At 35.3% G+C, this 23,353-nt stretch overlaps 2 protein-coding genes across 8 annotated transcripts; both read right to left on the reverse strand.

Annotated features, from left to right (window-relative positions):
- Positions 1 to 4,106: 4,106 nt before the first annotated feature.
- On the reverse strand, positions 4,107 to 11,581 carry LOC132622139 (putative pentatricopeptide repeat-containing protein At2g02150). Of its 7 annotated transcripts, none has more exons than XM_060336681.1 (5): positions 9,109 to 11,581; positions 7,902 to 7,959; positions 6,270 to 6,324; positions 4,862 to 4,958; positions 4,108 to 4,766 (listed from the first exon to the last, which is right to left on the reverse strand). In XM_060336681.1, the coding sequence occupies exon 1, from the start codon at positions 11,416 to 11,418 to the stop codon at positions 9,211 to 9,213; it is 2,208 nt and encodes a 735-aa protein (XP_060192664.1). In that variant the 5' UTR covers positions 11,419 to 11,581; the 3' UTR covers positions 4,108 to 4,766; positions 4,862 to 4,958; positions 6,270 to 6,324; positions 7,902 to 7,959; positions 9,109 to 9,210. The 7 variants fall into 7 exon arrangements, with proteins under 7 accessions (XP_060192667.1, XP_060192664.1, XP_060192665.1 ...); XM_060336682.1 differs by having other exon boundaries at positions 4,108 to 4,780; XM_060336679.1 differs by having other exon boundaries at positions 4,108 to 4,780; positions 6,257 to 6,324.
- A 2,827-nt stretch (positions 11,582 to 14,408) lies between these two features.
- Positions 14,409 to 21,430, reverse strand: LOC132624140 (uncharacterized). Its single transcript, XM_060338964.1, has 8 exons — positions 21,280 to 21,430; positions 20,511 to 20,880; positions 20,309 to 20,435; positions 19,934 to 20,221; positions 19,787 to 19,817; positions 17,989 to 18,158; positions 17,797 to 17,932; positions 14,409 to 14,617 (listed from the first exon to the last, which is right to left on the reverse strand). The coding sequence occupies exons 1-8, from the start codon at positions 21,428 to 21,430 to the stop codon at positions 14,409 to 14,411; spliced, it is 1,482 nt and encodes a 493-aa protein (XP_060194947.1).
- Positions 21,431 to 23,353: the final 1,923 nt, after the last annotated feature.

Here is a 23,353-nt window from a genome sequence, read left to right on the forward strand (position 1 = left end):
AATGGCCTTTGTTGCTCTCAAGTTTTTTTTTTTGTTCTTGAATGTTCTTGAAATAAGATGACAAATGTGAGTAGTCACCCCTTTTATTTACTTGGATTAAATCCCAAGTGGGCCTTGGCCCATCCCTTGGGTGGCCACACTTGGGTTTTTTTTCTTTTTTCCAAGCCCATTTCTTCAAGACCAATCTCCCCTTCTTTTGTTGCACGAAAAATTATTTTCCAATTTTCAAATTTGCCCTTAGCCTTTCTTAATATTTCCACATCAAATTTTTTATAAACAACTTATATATTAAACAAGATAAAAATTATAGCCTTGTCCTTAACTTGTCGCAATTATCTTGAAATATCCGAATGTGCAAAATACGGGGTATAACATGGGGCGCTGCGTTTGTGCCCGCAGGTCCGGACAGCTCAACGAGAGGACCTTCGTGATAGGAGTTCCAGCTCAGCATCGATGGTCACGCTTTGCTCTTTCCGGAGTCGCTGCAGAGGTTGGCATACTAGGTGGTTCTTGAGTATGTATGTATTTATGTCTATCTTTGCATTACAAGTATGGGCGGGGCCCTTTGCCGACAAACATGAGGTTTATGTATGTTCTTAGAGGCTCATAGACATGTGTCGTGGGTATAGATGTCATGTGCGGCCTTGGTTATGTATATATGTTGTATGGCCATGTGGTGCTTGGTGAGTCAAGCCAGGTGCCGGTCATGCCACTCGGGTTTGGGGTGTGACGTTTTACGTGAAGAACTCTTTGCTCAAGGGAGGTAAAAATCACAACCTATATCCAATAGAATTTTCCCTACTCTCCACTATAACACAAGTAACTTTTAAGGTTACAATACTTTGTAACCTAAAGAACTGACTCTAACAACCCCTAACCCAAACCTTAACAACTCTCCCTAATTGTTGGTACTTTCTCCAACATCTTCAAAGACTTTACCCAGTTTATGTGAGTCTTTGACAACTCAATAACAACCTAATACTAATCACTATAAATGTAAAAGTTTAAACTTTGAGAACTAAACTGTGCAACAAGAATTATAAAGATTACACTTGATAAGACAAGTTCTTTGTCGCAGTTTATTCTCATAAGCTAAAGAACACTTAATGATAAGATATCGCTCTTATTCTCTCTTTGTAGTTGAGTCTCTTGTCCTCAACAAACACCAACACGCTTCTTTATATAGAAGTGGAATAGCCGTTTGTAGTTCTCTCATTCCAATCAAGACTTGGTTCAAGTAATATCAAGAAATCAATCCTTGTTTGACTTGGATTTGACTCACGCATATTGCCTCTTCATCTCCTAATCCCAAGCCAATTCCATGTGCTCAAATATGGTAAAGTTTTCAAGTCTTGAACTCATTTCCTTGTATAATTGGATTATGCTTTAATCCTAATTCTCCATGGTATCCTTTTGAGCGCGTGAACCAGCTTCATCTTCGTAGACCAAATAGTCTCCAGTTCTTGTCTGAAGGACTTGATTTTCTCAGCAATCATGCATCCATATTCCTGCTTCACCAGTTCCTTTTGGAGATATGTTAAAGACCTGGTTCTTGTCTTGTACATATTTGTCCATCTTTTTTGTACATAGATTGTCATCATCAAAATGCTCTTTAGAAACGCAACCCTAGCCGCCACCAATTAGGTCACCATTATGGCCGATTCGACCGGTGGACAACCTCTACCGGTGGACAGCCTCCACCGGTGGCTATTCCACTTTCTTTTGCAACCTACACAATCTAATCCAAACTTTTCCAACCACATACCGATAATTAAATAATCAAGTTTTGACTAAATATTAATACATGAAAGAATACAACACAAGTTGTGTGATTAATCTTAATCGGCGTATGATGACTTATTTATCGAGATTAAGATGATAGAATATCGTCTGAACCTAAAAATAAATAATTTAGATTTAATTAGATACATGTTATTATTTACTTATTTTTATAAGGTACAAATGTGTAACGAAGCATTTCTCCTAATACAAACGATATTTCTGATGTATACGTTCCGTTAATATGTTTTGATTTCTTTGTCATGATTGAGGCTTGTTGTCAACACTTGGTATTTTGTTGCCACTAATATTCTAAAAGAACCAAGTTCTTCAGTAGTTACGCAAGAAGGTGAAGTGCGGAAAAGTATATCAACACAAGAGTTTTTACGTGGAAAACTCCTTGCTTAACAAAGGCAAAAACCCAGACCTATCTCCAATAGAATTTCCCCAACTCTTCACTATAACACGAGCAACTTTTAAGGCTACAACACATTGTACACCTAAGGAATTGACTCTAACAACCCCTAACCCAAACCTTAACAATTCTCCATGATTGTTGGTACTTTCTCCAACTTCTTCAAAGACTCTACCCAGTCTGTGAAGTCTCTTACAATTCAATAACAACCTAATACAAATCACTACGAATGTAAAGGTTATAAATAAACTTTGAGAATTAAACTATTTTCACGTCCCAAAACCCGAATGGAACGGACCATGCTCTAGATGCAACTATTATGCACTTGTAACAGGCTACATGCCGAATTTGAAAGTAAATGAGAAGTGTAATGGCTTCTGTATGCAAATGTGTCAATTGGCATGATGCATACAACTAAATACAAATAACCCGCCAATACAGTCTATGAAGCCTCTACGAGTACCTACAACTAGACAACTGATACATGTGTCGGGACAGGGCCCCGACCTACCCATTGTTGACACCTAATTTTTTCCCTCCAACAATTTTTTTTAGCTGTTCGGACTTCTTGAATCACAAACGGAGTAAGATATACACTTGTACTGCTCAAAGTGATTTTACAAAATTGTTTCACTAACATTTTGTCATTTCATTTGACAAAATAGCATCGAGTATATTATTGTTTGTCATTTGTATATCTTATATATCTTTTTAATTTCAAAGCGTACTTATCAAGGTTTAAACTAAAATAGCGTAAACAATTATTTAATTAATTATTTAAGCTGAAAAAATGATTAATTGATAAGTTTTTTACTCCGTCAAATCAAGAAATTTTGACTAATTAAATAAGTGATCAATTACATCTCAATTGCATGATTTTCGGCTTTATTTGCAATAGTTCTCAAAATTGATTATAATTGAAATGACCCAATTGATTCATGCGTTAATTACGGCCATAATTGAAATGTGTTGGTTTGATTGAATTTTTCGATTATAGCCACATTTGCACAAATAGCCTCTTTTCCTTTGATCCTGTTGAATCACCAAAAAACTGATCTTGATTTGAAATTCTTAAGCTTGAAATTTGATATTGTTGTACTAGATTTGTCTGTGTTGGAAGAAATGTAGAAAACTCAGATGAAGCCATTGTAGTGATGACAGCTTTACAGTCGGTGGGAGAAAAGAAATTTGGTGGACACAATGGCTTAAATATCGGTGGAGGATTTCGACGGGGAGTGGCCATTTTTTTCTGGATGGAGATAGATAGATGGAGATGACCAAATTTATAGGGACATTCATATATAAAGTAAAAAATAAGGATGAAAATGCAAAATAAAAGTGAAAAGGTCCATTGCAATATTTCAGCTAATTTGGAAAGTCACACGCATGTTTTTCATCCACACACTTTGCCACATAATAGATACACTTTTTACAAGTTCAAGCGTCTATCAGGCACTAATTAAGTTTAAGTGTCTATCTTACATAACATGCCATATAAAAAGGGCTATCTAGGTATTTAGCCAAAACTCATCATTAAGTTATATAGCGTTTGGTTGTACTTTCCAAATTCAGCATAGCTAGTCCATGTATTATTTTATACACCAATTTCAGTATAATTTTATACCTAGACTGACATGGAGTAACAATACCATGATTAGCAATACAAGGATAAAGATTCAGAATGACTAAACTAGTCCGGTTTTTTTTAATTACAATACCATGACTAGCAATACAAGGCTAACTCGGTTTGTATCTTGATTCTGTTAATTGATGAGCAACTTTAGCAACAAAACTTCTTTAGGTGCGGAGTTAGTTTTGGCATCGTTCGTGGCTAAATCGGGTGGAGGAGGACTGTGATGATCAATGATCATATCCATGGCATCCTCAAGAGAGAAGGAAGCATAGCCTCAAATATGAAGCTAAAACACTCACCATACCAAAGAAATCACAATGTCAAATTTCTCTCCTTTTAAAAAAAAGTAAATTGATAAATTAAATCATCATAGCAGAATAACTCAAATTTGGCAAAGAATGATAAACAAATAGGACAAGGGCCAACTTTACAAGTACCAAAGCGATGTTGAAATCGTAATTACCGTACTAGGGAATTTTTCTGCACGATCTCATTGCAACTTTTTTCTACAAATAACTGGTGTCCTCGACTAATCCACCGGGTACTTGCTGCCATTGTACTGTTTAACTCTATCCACTAAGACCAGGCCAGTTGGGAAGAAATCATCTAGCGTTTCTTGCATCAACTGGAATTTGAACCCTCGTCCTCAATGATATCTGTATAACTAATAGCTGCTTCCAGGGAAAAACCAGTGGTTCTTCACCAATGCCGTTCAGAAAAAGAGAGCATTGTTTTCATGTCACTGACCACTATTTCATGTTAGTCCCTCAGTAAAGTGCAAAACTTATCTAGCTAGCATCACCTTCATGACAGTTCTCGTAACTTCCTCTTGCTCAGTTCAGCATGTGAAGATTGAGCTAATAATTGGCCTCTAAAACAATGGACTTAAACAACTTCATGCTTAGTCCATATTGGCTCTGCTGTCTCATGGTGATATATCTGGTCCATAAAAACTGGAATAAGAAAATGTAGAATCAACAGCCAATAGAGCTTCATCACTTACAAATAAACTAAGGTAGGAAATTTGCAGTTACGTTGATGGGCACATTGTTGTAGAAGTTCCTCAGATCCACCATTCTCAGTGATACTTGATCTTCCTCCAGCTCTCTACTGTGAAGCAGTAATGAGCTCCTGAAAAAATCATGGGTGCGCTCCTGGATAAGTGATTGCTATTGTAGTACACCAAAAACAAGAGAACAAGACAATATGTAGAGTTCATAAAGTTGAAAAGCCAATTGAAAAGTTAAAGCACAATAATATTCTGGTCTTAGCTGGTCAATTCACTTGGGGCTTTATTAACAGATTACCATGCTAGTTCTTAGAGGAAAGATTTTATTGCCTGTTATGGAAAAGAATGATTTTATTCCTCTTATACATCCCCATGTAACCATTTAAGAGGATTCAGAAAAAGAAAAACGTAGATGACCAGACTAATTCCATAGAAGTTATGTAAGCCTATGCACAGAAGCTAAGTATCTTTATCTTTTTTTTTTTTTTTTTTTAATTGGTAAACATAATCTCAAAAATATCCTATCCTTTTCCGATCGTTAAAGAAGCCAAATATCCTCTTCCGACACAAACCCAAAGGCACTTCCACAAAAAGCAACCCTTCTTTTTGGTCAGTACCACAAACATACCTATGATAATTGGTCAACTATTTTGGATCTTCAGCGGGAAGACAATGTCACATTCAATTGAACAAACCATTAACTCTTAGCTCACTGTGGAAAGCATTTTTGAAGATGCATAAGCCAAATACTTCAAATATACCACTACATATGAAAAAAAAAAAAAATCCACACAAGATGCATAAGCCAAATACTTCGAATATACCACTACATATGAAAAAAAGAGATCCACACATTTAACCAATTGAAAGATAAATTGGAGCTTGCAGACACCGTGACGACATGCCAGCATGGATAAGTATAACAATAAGACCTACAAAGTTTATGTCTTTAAAGTCTCACTGTCAAAGCTCCATAGATCAGTCCACCAAGAAAGAAATCACCAGGTGCGAAACAGCCACCCTTTAGCAGAGTTTTTGACATTTAAAAAACTAAAATAAACGCACTAACCTTTATTACCAGTTTGAATTATATATTCACTTGAGCAGTATTTGAACTTTCCTTGGCCAAAAAAGCAGGCTACCTTGTAGACTAAACTAGATATGCTTTTCCAGGGTCAATTGCACATACATATGTATATAAACATATACATAATGTATAAACATATGTATATTATGTATATGTACATATCCCTGCATATCTTTTGTGTGTTATATTGATATATATTTGTTTTTTTATGACGATGGTGTCCGGGCAAGCTTGCGCACGGCTCGATTATTCTACCGGGTACCTGCTACCTCCCACCATCATAGATACCGGGTAAGTCTGTCACCAAGGCTTAAGTAAATGGAAAGAAATTACCTAGTGTTTTTACCTCCGCTTGAATTTGAACCTGAGACCTCATGGTTGTCCTCCCACTTCTTTGACCACTACGCCATAGCATCAAGAAGATGTGGTAAGTACAATAAAAGTTTCACGGAAGAATAAGTAAATAAAAGGAAAAAGAGAAAACAAAGGGGGTAGGCTCCTGAGAGGGGCCCTCAAGTAGATGGATGTAAATCTAGGTGTTCAAGTCATCAATGGCCCTAGCCGAATAGACTTTATCCTAACTAGATGACATGATGGAACCACATGCAAAGGACTGTTGGTCATTCTAGGAGAAGCGATGACCACCCAACATAGATTGGTGGTCTTGAATGTAAAGTGTTATAATATGAGAAAGGGGACGATTCACAAGCAATCAAGATTTTGATGGTAGTCATTAAAGAGAAATATTATGAGGGGAAGGAGCATGGGATTAGAGTGAGGCAGATATCCTAGGGAAGGAAATGTCCGGTTGCTTAAAAAAAGCAGCAAGTGTTAGATGTGTCTAAAGGTTTAGGAAGTGTGAAGAGCTATTAGATCTAAAAGAGTGCTATAGGAAGTTGCCAAAGGCAGAAGACCGAGAACCCTTTGAAGATTACAAGAGAGTTAAGGAGGAATCTAAGAAGGCGATTAGTAAAGCTCGAGGGAAAGCCCTAGATGAATTGTACCAAAAGCTAAAGACCTGAAAGGAGAGAAATGAGAAGGAGATAAAGAAATGCTTAAGCTAGCACAACTGAGAGAGAAGATGAGTAAGGACTTAAACATTTGAAGTGTATCAAAGACGATTCTCAACAAGTGTTGATGGGAGATAACGAGATCCATGAAAGATGGAGTCTCTATCTTGATCAATCTTTCAACTCCGACCATGAGAAAGCAATTTGGACACATATACATCCATGCGCAATAGAAACTTTAGCTATACTCATTGAATTAGGCCGACAAAGGTAAAGGATGCCATGAAAATTATGAAGATTAGAAAAGCATTTGGTTCAGATAGTATCCTCATGGAGGTTTGGAAATGTCTTGAAGAGGTTGGAGTATGATGGCTTACAAAATTATTTAATGCTATACTAAGAAGTAGTATATCCGAGGAGTACCCTGATTTCAATTTATAAGAACAAAGGAGATATTCAAATTGCCAACTATCATCACATTAAACATACGAGCTATATGATGAAACTCTGGGACAAAGCAACAATGTGTAGGCTTAGGGACACTACAAGAGTAACAAAGAATCGATTTGCTTTACGATAAAGCGTGTGAAAGGATGCCCACAAAGAAAAGGTGTAAAGGAGTTTTGTCCAATTTTGGGAAGTAAAGTATGTTTAAGCCTAAGTTTTACTATTCTATGACTTCATTGATAAGTTCATAAAACTTTAAGGAAGTACATGCATTTTCTCACTTATTTAGAAAAGAAAATTTCAGTGTTAGAAATGATTAGCAAACAAGGGGATAATTCGCATGATGTCTAAAACCAAGAGTGGTTGATTAGCCTATTCCATTGCCACACAGAAGTAATGCACATATTACAAAAGCGACAACAATCAATTTACTCTTTTTCTTTTGATATTAAGAATGATCTGTATCCCTTTTCTTTCCAACAACATAAGAAGACAATCAAACCATAATGTTATGAACTTACCGCCTCTCCTCTGTTTCCAGGCAGGATCAGACCCTAGGAGACAACCCAATAATTCTCTCTGCAACAAAGATCAAAGCAAAAAATAAGTGGTATCACCTAAGAACGGCAAAAGAACCAATTGGGTCGTTCCATATCTCAACTGGTATCGTGCTTACAGTACCTTTTTGTTCTTGGTAGGGGTATCTAGCTTACAATAGTTTTATTCATATGAAACAATTACCATAGATGCTTTGTTAGAGGTGGAACCAGGCACAAATAAACAGAATTAGAAGGATGCTATAGATAAATTAGTAGACAGCAGACAAGCTATACAGAGAATAGTTTAGGAACCTCCAGGAACAAATATGAAAGAAGAGAGGAAAACAAAAGGCTCACACTTCAATCTCAGGCAACTTATCTTGAACTTATTATTAATCACCACTAATTTGACTTCCCCAACTACAAGCCCCCTCACAAACTAAACTTTGTTGATAATTAAACTTGTAACTGGTATGCCTAGAAACACATACTCTCACAGAGTAGATAACCCTTGTTTTCAGCAATAAATCGGACCCATACCATATTTTTGGATTTTTTTTAAAATCTTCCTTTATTGTGCTCATGTTAATGAAGAATGGTGGTGGGAGAGCTTATAAAATAATAGCCAAAGGAGCTAGATTGAAGGGTCAAACTGGTGACCGATAGACTCATCTCCACATCCCAGAATACTTTAATTGGTGACTAGATGCATCCCTTATAGCAAATGAGATGGTCGACTCAAGATTCAGGAAAGGAGAACCACACGAATTGTGTGAATGGACATCAAGAAGGTCCCTGGTCATGTTAAATTATATTATTTTATGTTCGGATGAATTGGCTTTGGATACGGAAAGATAACATGGATAAGGCATTGTGTATGAACAGTGTTAAATCTTCCATTCTGTTGTACATCATCCGTCCTTTTTTGCAGTTTAAAGGAAACTAGACAAGGGATTCAATTTATTTAAAAAGGCATTTTACTGAAAGGTTCCCAGAGGTGCACAAAAAGTTCCTACTAATTGTGCAAGTTGGAAACGAAATCTAACAGGCTTTCAGCATTATTTCAAGTTCAAGTATGCAATAAAATATAATCTCTACAAAACAGTGAGCTTTTTATCTCAGTTTTTCTATTTATAACATTTAATCAACATATGAGCACAAATGAATAGAGGAACAAACTGAAACTTACCTCAGTATTAAGATGGGGTTAAATTGGATATGGGAGAGCACCCTGTGTATAATTGCGACCTCTTATGTCAATGATCGAACCAGACAAGCAAAATACAATTTCTCAGGTTTGCATATTATGAACTGCTCTATCACTTGTAACTGTCATAAGGCCTCTTTTCATCATTTCATTTTGCAATGCAAGAACTTCTTCTAGATTACCGATCTCTTGATATTTTCTTAGGAGACATGAAAATACAACCTCATCAGGTTTAATACCTTTCTCAATCATCTCATCAAAAAACATTCTCGCCTGAGGCACCTGGCCATTTTTTGAGAGCCCAGAAATCAAAGCAGTGTAGGCATGAAGGTCAAGCTCCAAACCACTTTCGGTCATTCTCATTTGTAAATTTAAAGCATCTTGAACATTTCCCTGCTTTAGATTTCCATCTATCAAGGATGTATACACTATTTTGTCTGGAACTATACCTTTGCCAAGCATTTCATCAAATATCTTTTCCGCAGCCCCTAGACATTTATTTTTACAGAGGCCATGAATTAGAGCTGTATAAGCCACGACATTAGGCTGCAAACCCATTTTTGGCATAGAATGGAAATGGTCCACTGCTTCCTGGACAAATCCCAGCCGACACAAGCCATCAATTAATGCAGAATACATCACAACAGTAGGGGAAATACCTTTTTCCTGCATTTCATTTAGCAGAGCCTGTGCTTCTACGGATTTTCCAGCCTTAAAGTAAGCGTCAGCAAGTATTGTGTATATGACATAATTTCCCTCTAGCCCAAGACCCTTCATTTTATCAAATAAAACTTTGGCTTCTTCAAACTTCTCGTCAGAGCAAAAACTCCATAAAACTATTCCATAGAGTAATGTGTCTGGTCTGATATTATTTTCTTTCATTTGTTCCAACATCTTAAAAGCATCCACTAGCCTTTTTGATTTGATATACCCATGGATAAGAGCAGTATAGACTTCTAAATTTGGGACAATCCCATCCTTCAACATGACCCTAAAAACTTCTTCAGCTTCCTTGATATTCCCTTTATTACAAAGGCCATCAACCATTGTCGCATAGGTCACGACATTTAACTTAACTCCTACCTCTAGCATCTCTTTAACAAGCTTCAAAGCTTCATCAACTTTACCAGCTTTAAAATGAGCGTCAATCAACGAAGTATAAGTAAATTCATTAGGAGCAAGACCAACCCGCCTCATGTCTACAAAGAACTTTATAGCTCCTTGTAACATCCCTTCTTTGGCAAAAACATCAATAAATATGCTATAAGTAACCACATTGGGATTCAACCCACTTTTCTTCATCTCATGAAGATACTCACATGCAACTACCATCCTTCCAGATCGACAAAAACAATTGATCAATGTATTGTATGTTACTACATCAGGAAGACACTTCATTTCTTTGTATATAGAAACCATATCCTCAAGCTCCCCATGCTTACCAATTCCATCAATGAGAGAATTGTATGTAACTATATCTGGACCGATGCCCTTATCCTTCATCTGAGCGAATAACCTTTTCGCTGCATTCAAATCCCCATCCTTACATAAATAGCCAATCATTATATTGTATGTATACACCGTCGGAACAATCCCAGACTCAATCATATCATGAAAGAACTTCAACGACGAGTTCTTATCCCCTAACTTTGAGAATCTCTGCAAAAGATAATTACAAGATCGTGCTTTGGGAAGAACGCTAAAACTTCTCATCCTTAAAAAGCACTCAGTAGCTTCCTTAAGCAAACCCAACTCAATTAGTACACTAAACAATGCATCAAACACGCCATACCCACCCGGCTCACAAGCGTTTCTCGTTGACCAAAGGACATCAATAGGATTATTAGTGAGAGTAACCAATTCTTTTAGAACAACATATGTATCACTGTACATTCTAGAATAAAACAAAATGTGAGCTACAATACAATAACCCTCTGGAGTATGATAAAATGAAGTCTGTGTTTTGGCCCACTTGAAAAACTTCAAGACTAACCTTGGCTCTTTTTTCAATGTGAATAGGATATTGGACACCCAAATAGGAGCTAAACCCGAATTCCTAAAATCTTCCCATTTCTCTTCCCGTATGATTTTCTTAATGGAATCGACATCATTAAAATTAATATTAATATTATTATTATTATTAGTGGAAAAAGGGTATCTGAATAAGCAAAGGAAGGTGTTAACAAAGAAGAAGAAGTTTTGAGGGAATGGAGTAAATGAAGTTGCAGCTGATGACAAATGGTGAGATTTTCTGAATGTGATACCCAATAGACCACGAGGGGAAATTAACATGGTTTGAACATATACAAGAGAAGAAAATAGCTTCACTAATAATTGACTCCATTCATTGCAAGCTATATTTGGTGGTGGTGGTGGTGAGTTTTAGGGTTTAAGCAGCGGAGATGCGAAATACCACACCAGTCCACGCTCTTGCTAATTTTAACACTAATAAATACACCTCTTAGCACTAGCATACAACATTAGTTATAACGTTTAAACATTGTACACCTACATTTTAAGCATTTTTTGTTGTTTTCATCCGGTGTCAAGTACTCGCATTGGGACCCGACTAATCCGGATTCGTGCCGGGCAGTTTCACATTGGGGGGAGGGAGGAAACGCTCCTTAACAAGGGTGATTTGTACCCAAGGGGGTTCGAACTCGAGACCTCTTGGTTAAGAATGGAGTAGTACTAGCCACTGCACCACAATCCTGGTTAGTACATTTTAAGCATTTTGATTTGGTGCACGTGCTAGTTATATTGAGATTGTAATGGAAGAATTATTTATTTAATAATTAGTAGTGAAAAGATTGTTATAAATAATTAATAATGAAATTTTATTTACATGAATTAATTTATTTAAAAGATATTACTATACATATTTTTATTTTATATTCTATCTATCATAGCTAGAGTTAATATCCATCAAAACTCTAAAATATTCACGTTTTATCAGTTTAATACTTAAATTATGAGGTGTTGTTGTTACCCTTGACTATAATATTCATTATCTAATGGGAGTGCCTTCACTTTCTTTGTAGTGTGTAAGAGCTAGAAAATAGATCACAAAGAAAATCTTTGTTGTATTTTACATTCATTTTGTAAAATTTGATTATTTTTATTTTTTATTTGTTATATCTTTTTATGTCTTCTGTTACACTTAGTTAAAAAGACATAACCTATAACGTGCACAATGTTTACTTTAAATATGTTTTAATATGCAAACTTTCAATATGGTTTGTTGTTGTTGAGTAAATTTTGTTCTAATTTGCAATTAAATTTAGGATTATTGATTAATTTTCTGTTTTTCTCTTGTTTTAGAACTATGCGTTTTCAACAGGATTTATTATTATCAATGAAAGTATTTGAAATTTGAAGAAGAAAAAAAATCAGTATACTTAGATAGGACAAGAAGAAAACACAAATAAAAGAATTTATTTTGCGCTTTAATGTACAATTTTTATTCTTTTTTTGTTAATTAATTAATATTATTGTTGTCTTAGACTCTTTTTTAACTGATTTTACTATTATGATAAAATTCAATCATGATTCTTAATTAGAGTTTATTATTACTTTATTTATATATTCTTTATTTTTTTAATTAAAGGAAACTAGGTTGGTGCCTAAGGCTGATATTTATTAAGCAAAAAATCAAAGCAGAATGTAATCATTACAAAACAAGAATGTAAAAAGTAAGAACTAGAAAAAATAAAAAATTGTATGCCAATCCTAATGTTGCTAATGCTAACCATCAAAACGGCTATGTTTGTCTGATATTGATGTTGAATCTTGTGTATGTACTGTGTTGTCATCTGTGCAACCGACTATTCCAGCTTTATTCTTGTGTCATTTTCATCATCCCTGTTGATTTCCATGTGCAACTGCTATTAGTGAGACTTGTTTGTTGCTTCCTAATTACATTGATGTCCAGTGAATCTTCCTTATGTAATTCTTATGACATGATCTCTTCAGTTGGCTCATTTTTTCTCATGCTTAACTGTTGTTGCTTCAGAAAAGAGGCAAAAATGTCATTGAACTATCTCAAAAGGTCTTATTCACCTATTTGCTAATTATATCTCTACACTCACTTTTCTGGCTCACCTTTGCCCTTAAAATTAACAAAGCTCTTATTTATTTATCTTTTTATTTAATAATTATTCTATTTTTTTCTCCTTTTCTTTTTAAAGCAACAACCGAGACTCAGATTTGTCTTATACTCAGATATAAATTATTTTTAATTATTATTTATCACATGTCATATTCTTATAGGACGAAACTAAAACCCAACATACCCAAATTTGTCACAAAACATACAAATTAGTTTAATTGTTTATAACGAATTATTTTATTTGTTCACCACAAAAATAATAAAAAATAAATTATTATTCTTTTGGTTCATCCAACTTTGTCATAAAACATAAAATTCTTTAATTTGTTAACAATAAAACAACAAAAATATAATTAATTTCTTATGAACAAAACCAACAAAAAAATAAAATTAAGGTTGATGATTGGTTCATAAAATTAATGTGTTATGAGCAATTTTTTTTTTTTTGATGTTTTTGTGGTGAAAAAATAAATAATTTGTTATGAACAAATAAAATGATTTGTATGTTTTATGACAAAGTTGAGTATATTCAGTAGGGGCGGGTTTAATTAAAGCAAAAAGTTATACCTGATCATAAGACAAATTTGAGCCTCAACTGTCACTTTAAAAAGAAAGCAACAACAACAACAACAACAAGCCCAGTATAATCCCACTATGTGGGGTCTGGGGAGGGTAGAGTGTACGCAGACCTAACCCCCACTTTGAAAGGTAGGGCGGCTGTTTCCGAAAGACCCTCGGCTCAAGAGAGGAGACAAAGAGGGGAAAAGACAAAAGGTTAGATATGATCAAGCGGATCGAAAACAATATGAAAGCAATGAATAACAAAGCAAGAAAGTCATGGTAAAAGGAGAATTAACTGCTATAGATAACTATGAAAATGAAAACAATGAAAGTAAATAAGTCATTATAAACCAACAGATACTCGCAGAAATCAAGAGACAAAAAAACTATAGAACAACATTACTACTCTTAAGGGAGGATAAACGCGACTACCTACTATCCTTCTACCCTAATATGAGTCCTCCCACTTTAAAAAGAAAGCGAGAAAACAAAATGAAAATTTAAAATAATTTTACTAAAAAACAAAAAAAAGGTATGTTAGCTTTAAGGGCAAAAGTGAGTGAAAAAGGTGAGCAAGAAGTATTTTAGCAAAATAGATGAATGAAGGGTATATTTAGACCCCTTGAGATTGTCCAAGGGCATTTTTGGCCCTTTTTCGTTGTTTCTTTGCTCTTATGTTTGTAACAGCCTGTAGATCCTTTAGAGAATTATGTTGTTCTCTAATGTGCATGTTGTATATCCACATGTTTCCTGTCCAATAGAATAAGCATCCAACGATACTAATACCGGAAGTTGGACATTCAACAGTAAGTTTGTCGAAACCTGCAAAACACAACAAATAATTAGTAAAAAACCAGATCAACATTCTCTTATTCCAGAGTTTTTGAGAGTGTCGAATTCTGTTGGATATTACTCTGCTGCTTCTCCATCCACTTATCCTCTCTTCATGTACAATTGTTGTGTGTTATCTTCATCGTCTCTTGCAACTCCTAATTATACTTATTAATGTTGATCAATTTCCTTCCTCGTGTTTCTAACTCCGTGAAATTGTTAACTGTGTATTTCCCTTTTTGCAAATGAGATCTTTTTATAATTAGAATCTATAACTGAATCCAATCAAGTTTTGGTTTCATCAATTATATCTGAAATTGAACCTTGTTTGACTTGGATCTTCCTTTTTTCCTTATTTGCCCGTCGGCTTCCTTGTCCTACTTCAATTTTAATTTTCATGTTGATCAACTTATGGTATTTGTAAGAATATTGCCACAACTTGAAATCCAACTCTTCATCGAATAGGAATCAGTCAATATTTCGTCTTTACTAATGTCGACATAAAATAACTTCCAGTCTCTAATTGCATAGCAAGAATCAGTTTCTTTGAGCAGTTGCTTTGTCGATATGACCGTTTCACTGAAACCTTTGGAGATATGCTTATATGTTTGGTTCTTCATTTGAATCATTTCGTATGTCTCCCTTGATTGTCATTAGGTACATTATTTGTCAAATCATCAAAACTTCTATGTAAGCTCATAATCTGTTACACCTCGGAAAATTCATGTCATCGTATAGTAGATAGACTAACGCAGGGTGAGAAGTATTCAATGTTCCTACAAGAAAGAAAGGTTACTTAACGGTTCCCATTAAGATTCCAAAGACATTTGAGGCAAGAAAAGAAAGTTCGTTGAAGAATGATTAAGTATAAGTCGTGTTATGAAAAAGGATTTGCCAAGTACTGAGCTAATGTTGATTTAATAATGTCTTGAGGAAAAGTTATAATGCTCCCTAGATTGTTAATGAAGTGTTAAGTAAGTGCCTAGAAGGTTCCATAAGGATTGGAGATCAAACGAAACGACAAGAATAAGTTGGGAGAAAAGTGGATTATACAGCCATTTATACGGTCCGTATAATATTATACGGTCTGTATAATGGTCCGTATAACCGTTACAGTGAAAGTCCATCACTGATGGAGTTATACGGACCGTATAAAATTATTCGGACCATATAAGGTACCGTATAATGGTTACAGAAATGGGGAATTGATGGGGCAATTTCACGGTCACTTATACGGACCGTATAAGTGTCCGTAGAATGTCCGACGGGTCAGATTTTTCCAATTATAAATACAAGACCCCACGTTATTATTTTCATTTTTCTCACTTCTCCACTTCTCTCCAAGTCTCTAGAACATTCTACACCCTTCTTTTACAAGAATTCAAGGGAAATCAAAGATCAATATCATAAATTCAACGGAATCAAGTGTAAGAATGTTAGTTAGGGTTGTTTGAAGTCAAGAAATCTCTTTGGATTGAAGTTAGGGTTTTTCTTCAAGTGAAGCATTTCCATCCAAAGCCCGTCCCCACATAATCAAAGGTAATTTTTATGATCATTTCATGTTATTTGGAATATTGAGGGGTTGAAAGACTTGGATTGTGGAAGAAGGTAGAATATAGAGCTCATATGTGAAGAAATGGTGTTCTTGAATAATAGTGTGACATGAACCATAATTCTTGAGATGTTATGAGTATAATCTTGTTATAAATGGTATTAAGAATATTGGAGAAACATTATATGAGGATGAATGGGGTGTTATAATATGGCTATGGTTATGAGTGACTGTGAGGGGAATTTTGGGTATTGAATAATGTTGAACTTGTCAAGTTATGGATTATAATATTAGGAATGTTGTTATTGATGTTTGAGAGTTGTTATATCATGTGGAGGAAGTTATAGAAACAAAGGAAATGCTGCCAATTTTCATTAGCTTTGGCTTAAGCTTGAGTATGTTGTCGATTATCTAATCTTAGCACGAATTCCTTTGAAGGTAGAATTACGAACTTGGAAGGAAGCGTATAGTCGGCAAGTTAGAAAGGCGTAAAGGTATGTGAGGATAGTCCCTTTTTTCTAAGGCATGATTCCTATGACATGATTCCTTTTATTTTTCCATGACTTTCTTATATTCCGGAAACTATGAGTCTATGTTTATAAAGAGCTTCTCATGAGATAAAGATAAGAGACATGTTATGAAAACGATAATGATGATGATGAGTCTATGTCTAGAGATTCCAAAGCTTATGATATGATATTCTTATGAAGTCAATGATTCTTTGATGATATCCATTGTTGCTACACTCACCTTATGATGCTAGTTCCTTCAAGGTGAGGCAGGATGATTATGACTGCTCCATAATGAAATCGGGGGTTCTCGACCTTACGTCACCCCGATAGAGTTATAGCTTATCCTTGAGCTCTTATGCATGCATTATGATAAGTACATGATGATGCGATTACACTACAAAAAAAAAGCAGCGTTTAGTGACGGACGTATTCCGTCGCTAATCAGCATATATCTGTTGCTAAACATGTGTTGCTACGGATTAGCGACGGAATATCGTCTGTTACGATTTTGCGCGTTGCTAACCTATTAGCGATGGAAAAATGAATTCGTAGCAAAATTAGCGACAGAGTAGCGACGTATGAGATCCGTTCCACATTATAGCAACGGAATATTTTGTTGCTATTGTTATGAATTCCGTGACTAATTTCATATTTCATTTCGTCGTTTTAGTAAATTAGCGACGAAAACCATTGTCGCTAATCCGTCACAAAATATTGAATTATTTGTGCCTGCATTTAGCGACAATACAATGTTTGTCGCAGTTTGTAGCCTACTGTTTTCCCTCTAGCAACGACCAAAATCCGTCGCAAATCTGTCACAAATATTTTTCTTCTGATTTTTTTTTTAAATACACCTGTTGAAACATACTAAATACAAATTAATAAATACCCTTAAAAATAACTGACATTCACATAAAATAATATTTATAAAAAAAAATTCAAAATAGATAGCGAAATCGTAATCGTTAAGTCCAAAACACCGACAACACCAAGCTATCAACTACCAAAAGAACCCACACATCCATCAAGTATTGTTAGTGCATAATTTTGTTCTTTCCAACAAAAAGCAGATAACATAAAAAACTAATGCATGGGTGAAGGACTACGATCATCATCAGAAACTAAAGGATCAACATCGTCAACGTTAGCAGTAGTAGGAAGAGGCACTATGGGTGCCACAACTGATGGTTTGTCGATAGGAGTATTTGGATGATCTGATGGTGAAGAAATCACTCCGCGTGCCTTCTCAATAAATAAAGGACGCAAGCGATCAGTCAGTGTAGGAATCAATCGATCACTAACTCCTCCATATTTTCTGTAGGTGCTGATTGAGAAGTTGAAGGTGCTGCTGATGCTGAAGCATTAAATCCAAAATTGACGCAAAGATTCGGCCCATAGTAACTTTGTGCTTGAGATCCAAGACCATATATTCTTCTCTTCCTTGTTCCCCCAACAACTTCATAATATGCTTCACATTAATCAATATCAGACTGAGACTGTGATTTTTCCCGTAATATTTCTTGATATCTTTCCTGTAATAATTAGTGAAATTAAAACATCAAGAATACTAACCATTCAATTTTACCAAATAAAAAGAGAAATGAATTCCAAAGATAAGAGAGCAGATATTTATCCATTTTTCGTTGGAATTGAAGTCTCATGATGACCAACAAAAAAGAGTTTCATACAACTTGGATATAAATGATGATATACACTGTCTCATAGTCAAGTAACAGAACATGAAAAAAAGACAATTAGAGTTCCTAAACAACAAATAGAAGGACAATTTCAGGCTATTTCCTATTGATTTAAGTCACTACTGATACTACTTTTCAGTTCTTCCTGTCTAGTAGACTGTTTATATCAAGAAAAAGTAAATTGACCAACATCAATAGCAGGGCTCAAAGGATTCAATTTCAGCATTATTACACAAGGAGTAACAGCTATGGGAGTTTGAATAGGGCAACTAGCAGCTGGTTCCACGGCATCACAGGAACAAGCTAGTGTTGTCACTTTGCGGACTTGGTTTGGTTGATGTTGGTGTACAAGTTATACAGACTAACAGGCACAAGGTTGCATAAATGCAACACTTGTTGCTGCTGCGAGTCAGCAGGGGAACACAAGGATTAAAAAAAAAAGACTCTGCAGACATAAGGATTGCTGCAAAATTGGAGTCAAGAGTGCCAAATGTGGAAAATATATTGTTTTTGCTATGTGACTATGTCCTGATAGTCTGATACTACATATTTTCCTGGCGGATTGAATATGTCTGATTTGTTCAACCAGTATTCTATAGCTAAATGAAAGGAATGCTGACATTCTTTGTACCAAATAGTTGGTGATCATTTCTCCATCACATTTATATACCTATCATTTAAACATGATCTGATTAGGTTTTGAAGCTAGAGTAAAATGAATTTGGCTGAGGCATATGGTTGATAAATTCAATTATGTATGTATCAGTGAGGAATTAAATTAATAACAAGTGAACATACCATTGATGACTGAGGCACATGGTTGATAAATTAAAACTTCACTTGACTAACGACTTGCTGAATGATTTGCTTAAACAAACTTAATTAATAGACTTAAGAATGATAAACGACGAACATCAATTAACTGCACAATTATCATAGAACGACCACATTATGTACATGTTAATCATTCCGCTCAGTTAAAATACATTTTTGTTTGAGGTTAGTTATCATTAACCACACCTTTACGAGACGTGGGCAAAACACTGCTGTTTACAGTAGCTAGGTAAAAGCAGTGCAATGCATGGATTATACTATCACAAAGATAGTCAGTTGTGTCAATGATCTAACTATAAAGTGAAGTGCAATTGGTTTTGCTAAGGATTTCCTTGCAATAAGTTCCTAAAGAGTGTTATCTCAAGCTGAGGGCACAGTACCAGAAAATATTGTCTGTATATTTGCAGCCGGGCTATTTACTAAAGTCATCATATAAGGCTTAAGTTTTTCATTAGTTTAATTCTGAAATTATAAAATTTTGAACTTATATGGACAGCTCGGGCACGCTCATCAACAAAAGATTCTCCATTATGATCATGTGTATGGACATGCAAATGTACCTCACCTGGTGTTGGATCTCGACCTTTTGCAACAGCCTATGCAAAAGTTACTCATTTTAGAAGATTACACCAAGAACAATGGCAGTATAACCAATTTTCAAGTAGTAAATATAAAAAATTTAAAAGTGTATGAAAAAAATATATATACTTACAAGTCTCTTGCGATGCTCCCCAATGCAGATAGAGCCACCCGTGTGAGTCCCGGCAGCAACTTCTTTCCCTCCACACCGATTCTTTGCATTTATTTCTGACTTTTCGACACACTTAGGATCCGCCCAAAGTTGCAACCAACGTTCCCACACATTATCAGACACATAATCCGGCTTAATCCTTTTTTGTTTAATTTTGCTAATGAAATTCTTATACTTTGTTGCTGCCTTAGTATTCCAATGTTTTCTGATTACACTCTCAGGAATCGAAGAGTCCCAATGGTATGTCTTCTGAAAACAGTTTGTAAACTAATATTATTAGTATCGTAACTATAAAAGCTAATACACTTATAAAACGAATTATGATGAAAGTTATACCTTGAATTCCCCAAAATAAAAATTTCTAGTATCTTCTGAGACACCTTTCCAATTGATTCCATTGGGATCAAGTTGATTTTTGAAAGATGCGGATATGGTATTAGAGCATTCTTTAGAAGGTTCCAACCTGCATAAATTTGAAAATATTATTTCAAGGCCTACCACAAATTATATATATAAAAAAATACAAACATGGACTAACCCTGCAGGAGTAAGAGTAACAAGTGTAAGTGTCCGCTGCCTACGACGACTACTGGACTCTTCTTCGCTGACAGTGTTGCTATGGTTTGATGTACCCTCATCTACTGGGCTGCTCAGATCAGGTGTAATGGGAGATAATTCAGGGATGGTTGGGTTACTACCGTGATCTGACGCTTGAACCGGTGGCGTACCTAAAGTTTGAACATGGTTTATAGGATCTGGCCCACCTATGGAACTCGTACCACCTTGTTGAGGACTAACCGTGGTGGGAATAGGAATAGTAGGCATGTTTGCATGACGAGCAGAATCACCCCTAAGTGAGGACTTTCCTACACGACCTTCGCTACCTCGACCTTTTCCTCGAGCGATATCTACAAAAAAATGTGGACGTGAGGAAATTAAAGCAACCATCAGTAAAGAGGTTTTTATACAAGTTGTTCGCAAGTCTACAAATATGACTAATCATGATTTACAAAATCTGCAGCTTGATTTACAAAATCTGCAGCTTGTTACACAAGCAAACCTACAATTTATAGTTTCTATTATGAGAGGCAGTAGTTGCTACCACATGCAGGAAACTGAGAGGTTTAAATTATGGTTGCTGATGCTGCCATCAAGATTATTTTTATTTCAGCAATTGTACAGGACAGTGAAACTTTCAAATATTTGAAACTCCTGAGAATTCTACCCCTTTCCCACCCATCTTGCAGGAACACTTTTGTCACCACAGCCAAGAAGAAAGAAAAAGTCACGAGGATCAATAAACAGACCTGAGGCTTGAACCGGTGGTGTACCACCTTGTTGAGGACTAACTGTGGTGGGAATGGGAATGGTAGGCATGTTTGCACGACCAGTAGAATCATACCTTAATGAGGACTTTCCTACACGACCTCCGCTACCTCGACCTCTGCCTCGAGCCATATCTACAAAAAAATGTGGACATGAGGAAATTAAAGCAACCATCAGTAAAAAGGTAATCAGTAAAATGCAAGCAGGCTGCTAGTAAAGAGCTTTTTAAACCCATGAAACATACGAATAACTTATAGTTGGAATCAAACCCATGAAACAATGTCAAACTGGTTGTACATGGTTTGATTATAGCATCCGAGCAAATCTGGAATTTCAATTTTATGGGTTTAGGACTTAGTTACAACTATTGACGTATCACCTTGTTTGACTTTTCGGGCTCACAATTTAATATTTTCAGCAATTTAATGACAGGAACCTTATTTTTTCATTTTCAGCTCTGTGCTGGTAGACAAGATGCCTCTATCTAATTATGCTAGTGGATCTTCCGAGTTACCTTGACTACATGTCAGTTAGTTCTCTTTTTCACGTTTACGTAGTTAAGTACTTTTTCTGGTTTAAAAATGAAGTTCTTCGTCATTATGATTCAATGTTACAGTGGGATTATACTAGTTACAGCAAATTGGAAAAATCATGTTAGAAAAATATAATTTGACAAATCATCTGACACCTTTTACTGTTAGTTGAAGTAATCTGCATTCAGTAAAACTTTTGATGGTTAGCTTTTATTCATCCCAGAAATGTTAACTTGCAGGAAAACATCTCTGAAGACTTGCCTATGCCTCCTCTCTGATGGACAGTCCACCCTTTTAAAGATCATGCTCAAATCAAGAGTTTGAAAAACCATAGGATCAACTTAAATCTATGAAAGATAGATTTATGCTCAACTTACAGCATGTCCTGATGCATGTTTTTTTTTCTTTTTCAAAACTGAATATTTGAGTCAAGTCCCTATCTTAGGTTATTATAAACATAAGGGCAAAGTCTTTCAAAAGAATATGCATTTTGGTAAGCAAGGTTACTAAACAAGGAAAAGATGCACTGCACATTTAAACTAAGCCATCACTGTGGATATTTAGGGAAAATTTAAGGACATGAATACAGAGTAACTTTTTATTTGATCAAAATAGTAACTTCGGTTTTTTTTTTTTTAAGAACAAATGAATGATTTTTTTTCTTCCAGCAAAACACACAAGTCTAGGTCAATCAATGCACTTAAAATAACTTGAAGTGGATACAGTCATAATTCAAAACGAAATTCTTCCAAAGAACTTTAGCCAAAGTTTAAGACTAAGATCTGAAAGAGACTAAGATCCTAAATCATGGCAGATTAGCCCATTTTAAGACTAAGGTCTCTTTGAATATAAAGAAAGAAAAGCTCTTACTCCAAACAAGTTCTAGGACTTATATAAGAAAAGGTATACAAACAGAAAGAGAGGAAATTATCAAAGAGTTCACACATGCCATAAAATAGTGAAAAAGTACCAATTAACATACGAAACTGATGTAGTAGATAAGAACAGTGAATCAAACACCAACATTCGCTTAACAAGGGGGTAAGCTATTGGTTGAATTATCACTGCTCCCTAAGCAAACTTTATTAAACTAAAGAGCAAACTAATGCATGAACTAGGAAAAAAAAAAACTAACACAAATGAATTGGAACGAGTCAACTAAGCCAAAATCTCTTTATGCTTACTGGAGAATTATACACAAAAATGAACTTTTGGTTCATGAGACATAAAGGAAACAGGGGAACTAACTTAAAGAAAGGCAAGCTAGTGAATACATCAAGAGAGCAACATTTGTTTCTGGAAACTCAAAGTGGAAATATGCTTAAACTGGAAATTTTAAGCATAACTTGATAAAAATCTATATAGCGATTAACATTTGTATAACTCTAACATGCTTGGAGAACAAAGAAAGTCACTCATTGTAATATATAATTTCATGTTTTTGGAACTAAAATGCTCAAGGAAGAAGTAAAACGGGCTGAAACATTAGGCAATACTCAATCTCATACTAATCTAAGCTTGA

This window comes from Lycium barbarum, chromosome 12, assembly GCF_019175385.1.
Source record: "Lycium barbarum isolate Lr01 chromosome 12, ASM1917538v2, whole genome shotgun sequence".
Lineage (NCBI taxonomy): Eukaryota > Viridiplantae > Streptophyta > Magnoliopsida > Solanales > Solanaceae > Lycium > Lycium barbarum.

Excerpts from the sequence above, each read along its gene's own strand:
- LOC132622139 (XM_060336684.1), bottom strand. The coding sequence starts at position 11,418 with ATGTTAATTTCCCCTCGTGGTCTATTGGGTATCACATTCAGAAAATCT.
- LOC132624140 (XM_060338964.1), bottom strand. The coding sequence starts at position 21,430 with ATGGCTCGAGGCAGAGGTCGAGGTAGCGGAGGTCGTGTAGGAAAGTCC. Across the intron at positions 20,881-21,279 it reads ACCACCGGTTCAAGCCTCAG|ATATCGCTCGAGGAAAAGGT; the intron begins GTCTGTTTATTG and ends ATTTTTTTGTAG. Across the intron at positions 18,159-19,786 it reads AGGTCGAGATCCAACACCAG|CATATTATGAAGTTGTTGGG; the intron begins GTGAGGTACATT and ends ATTAATGTGAAG.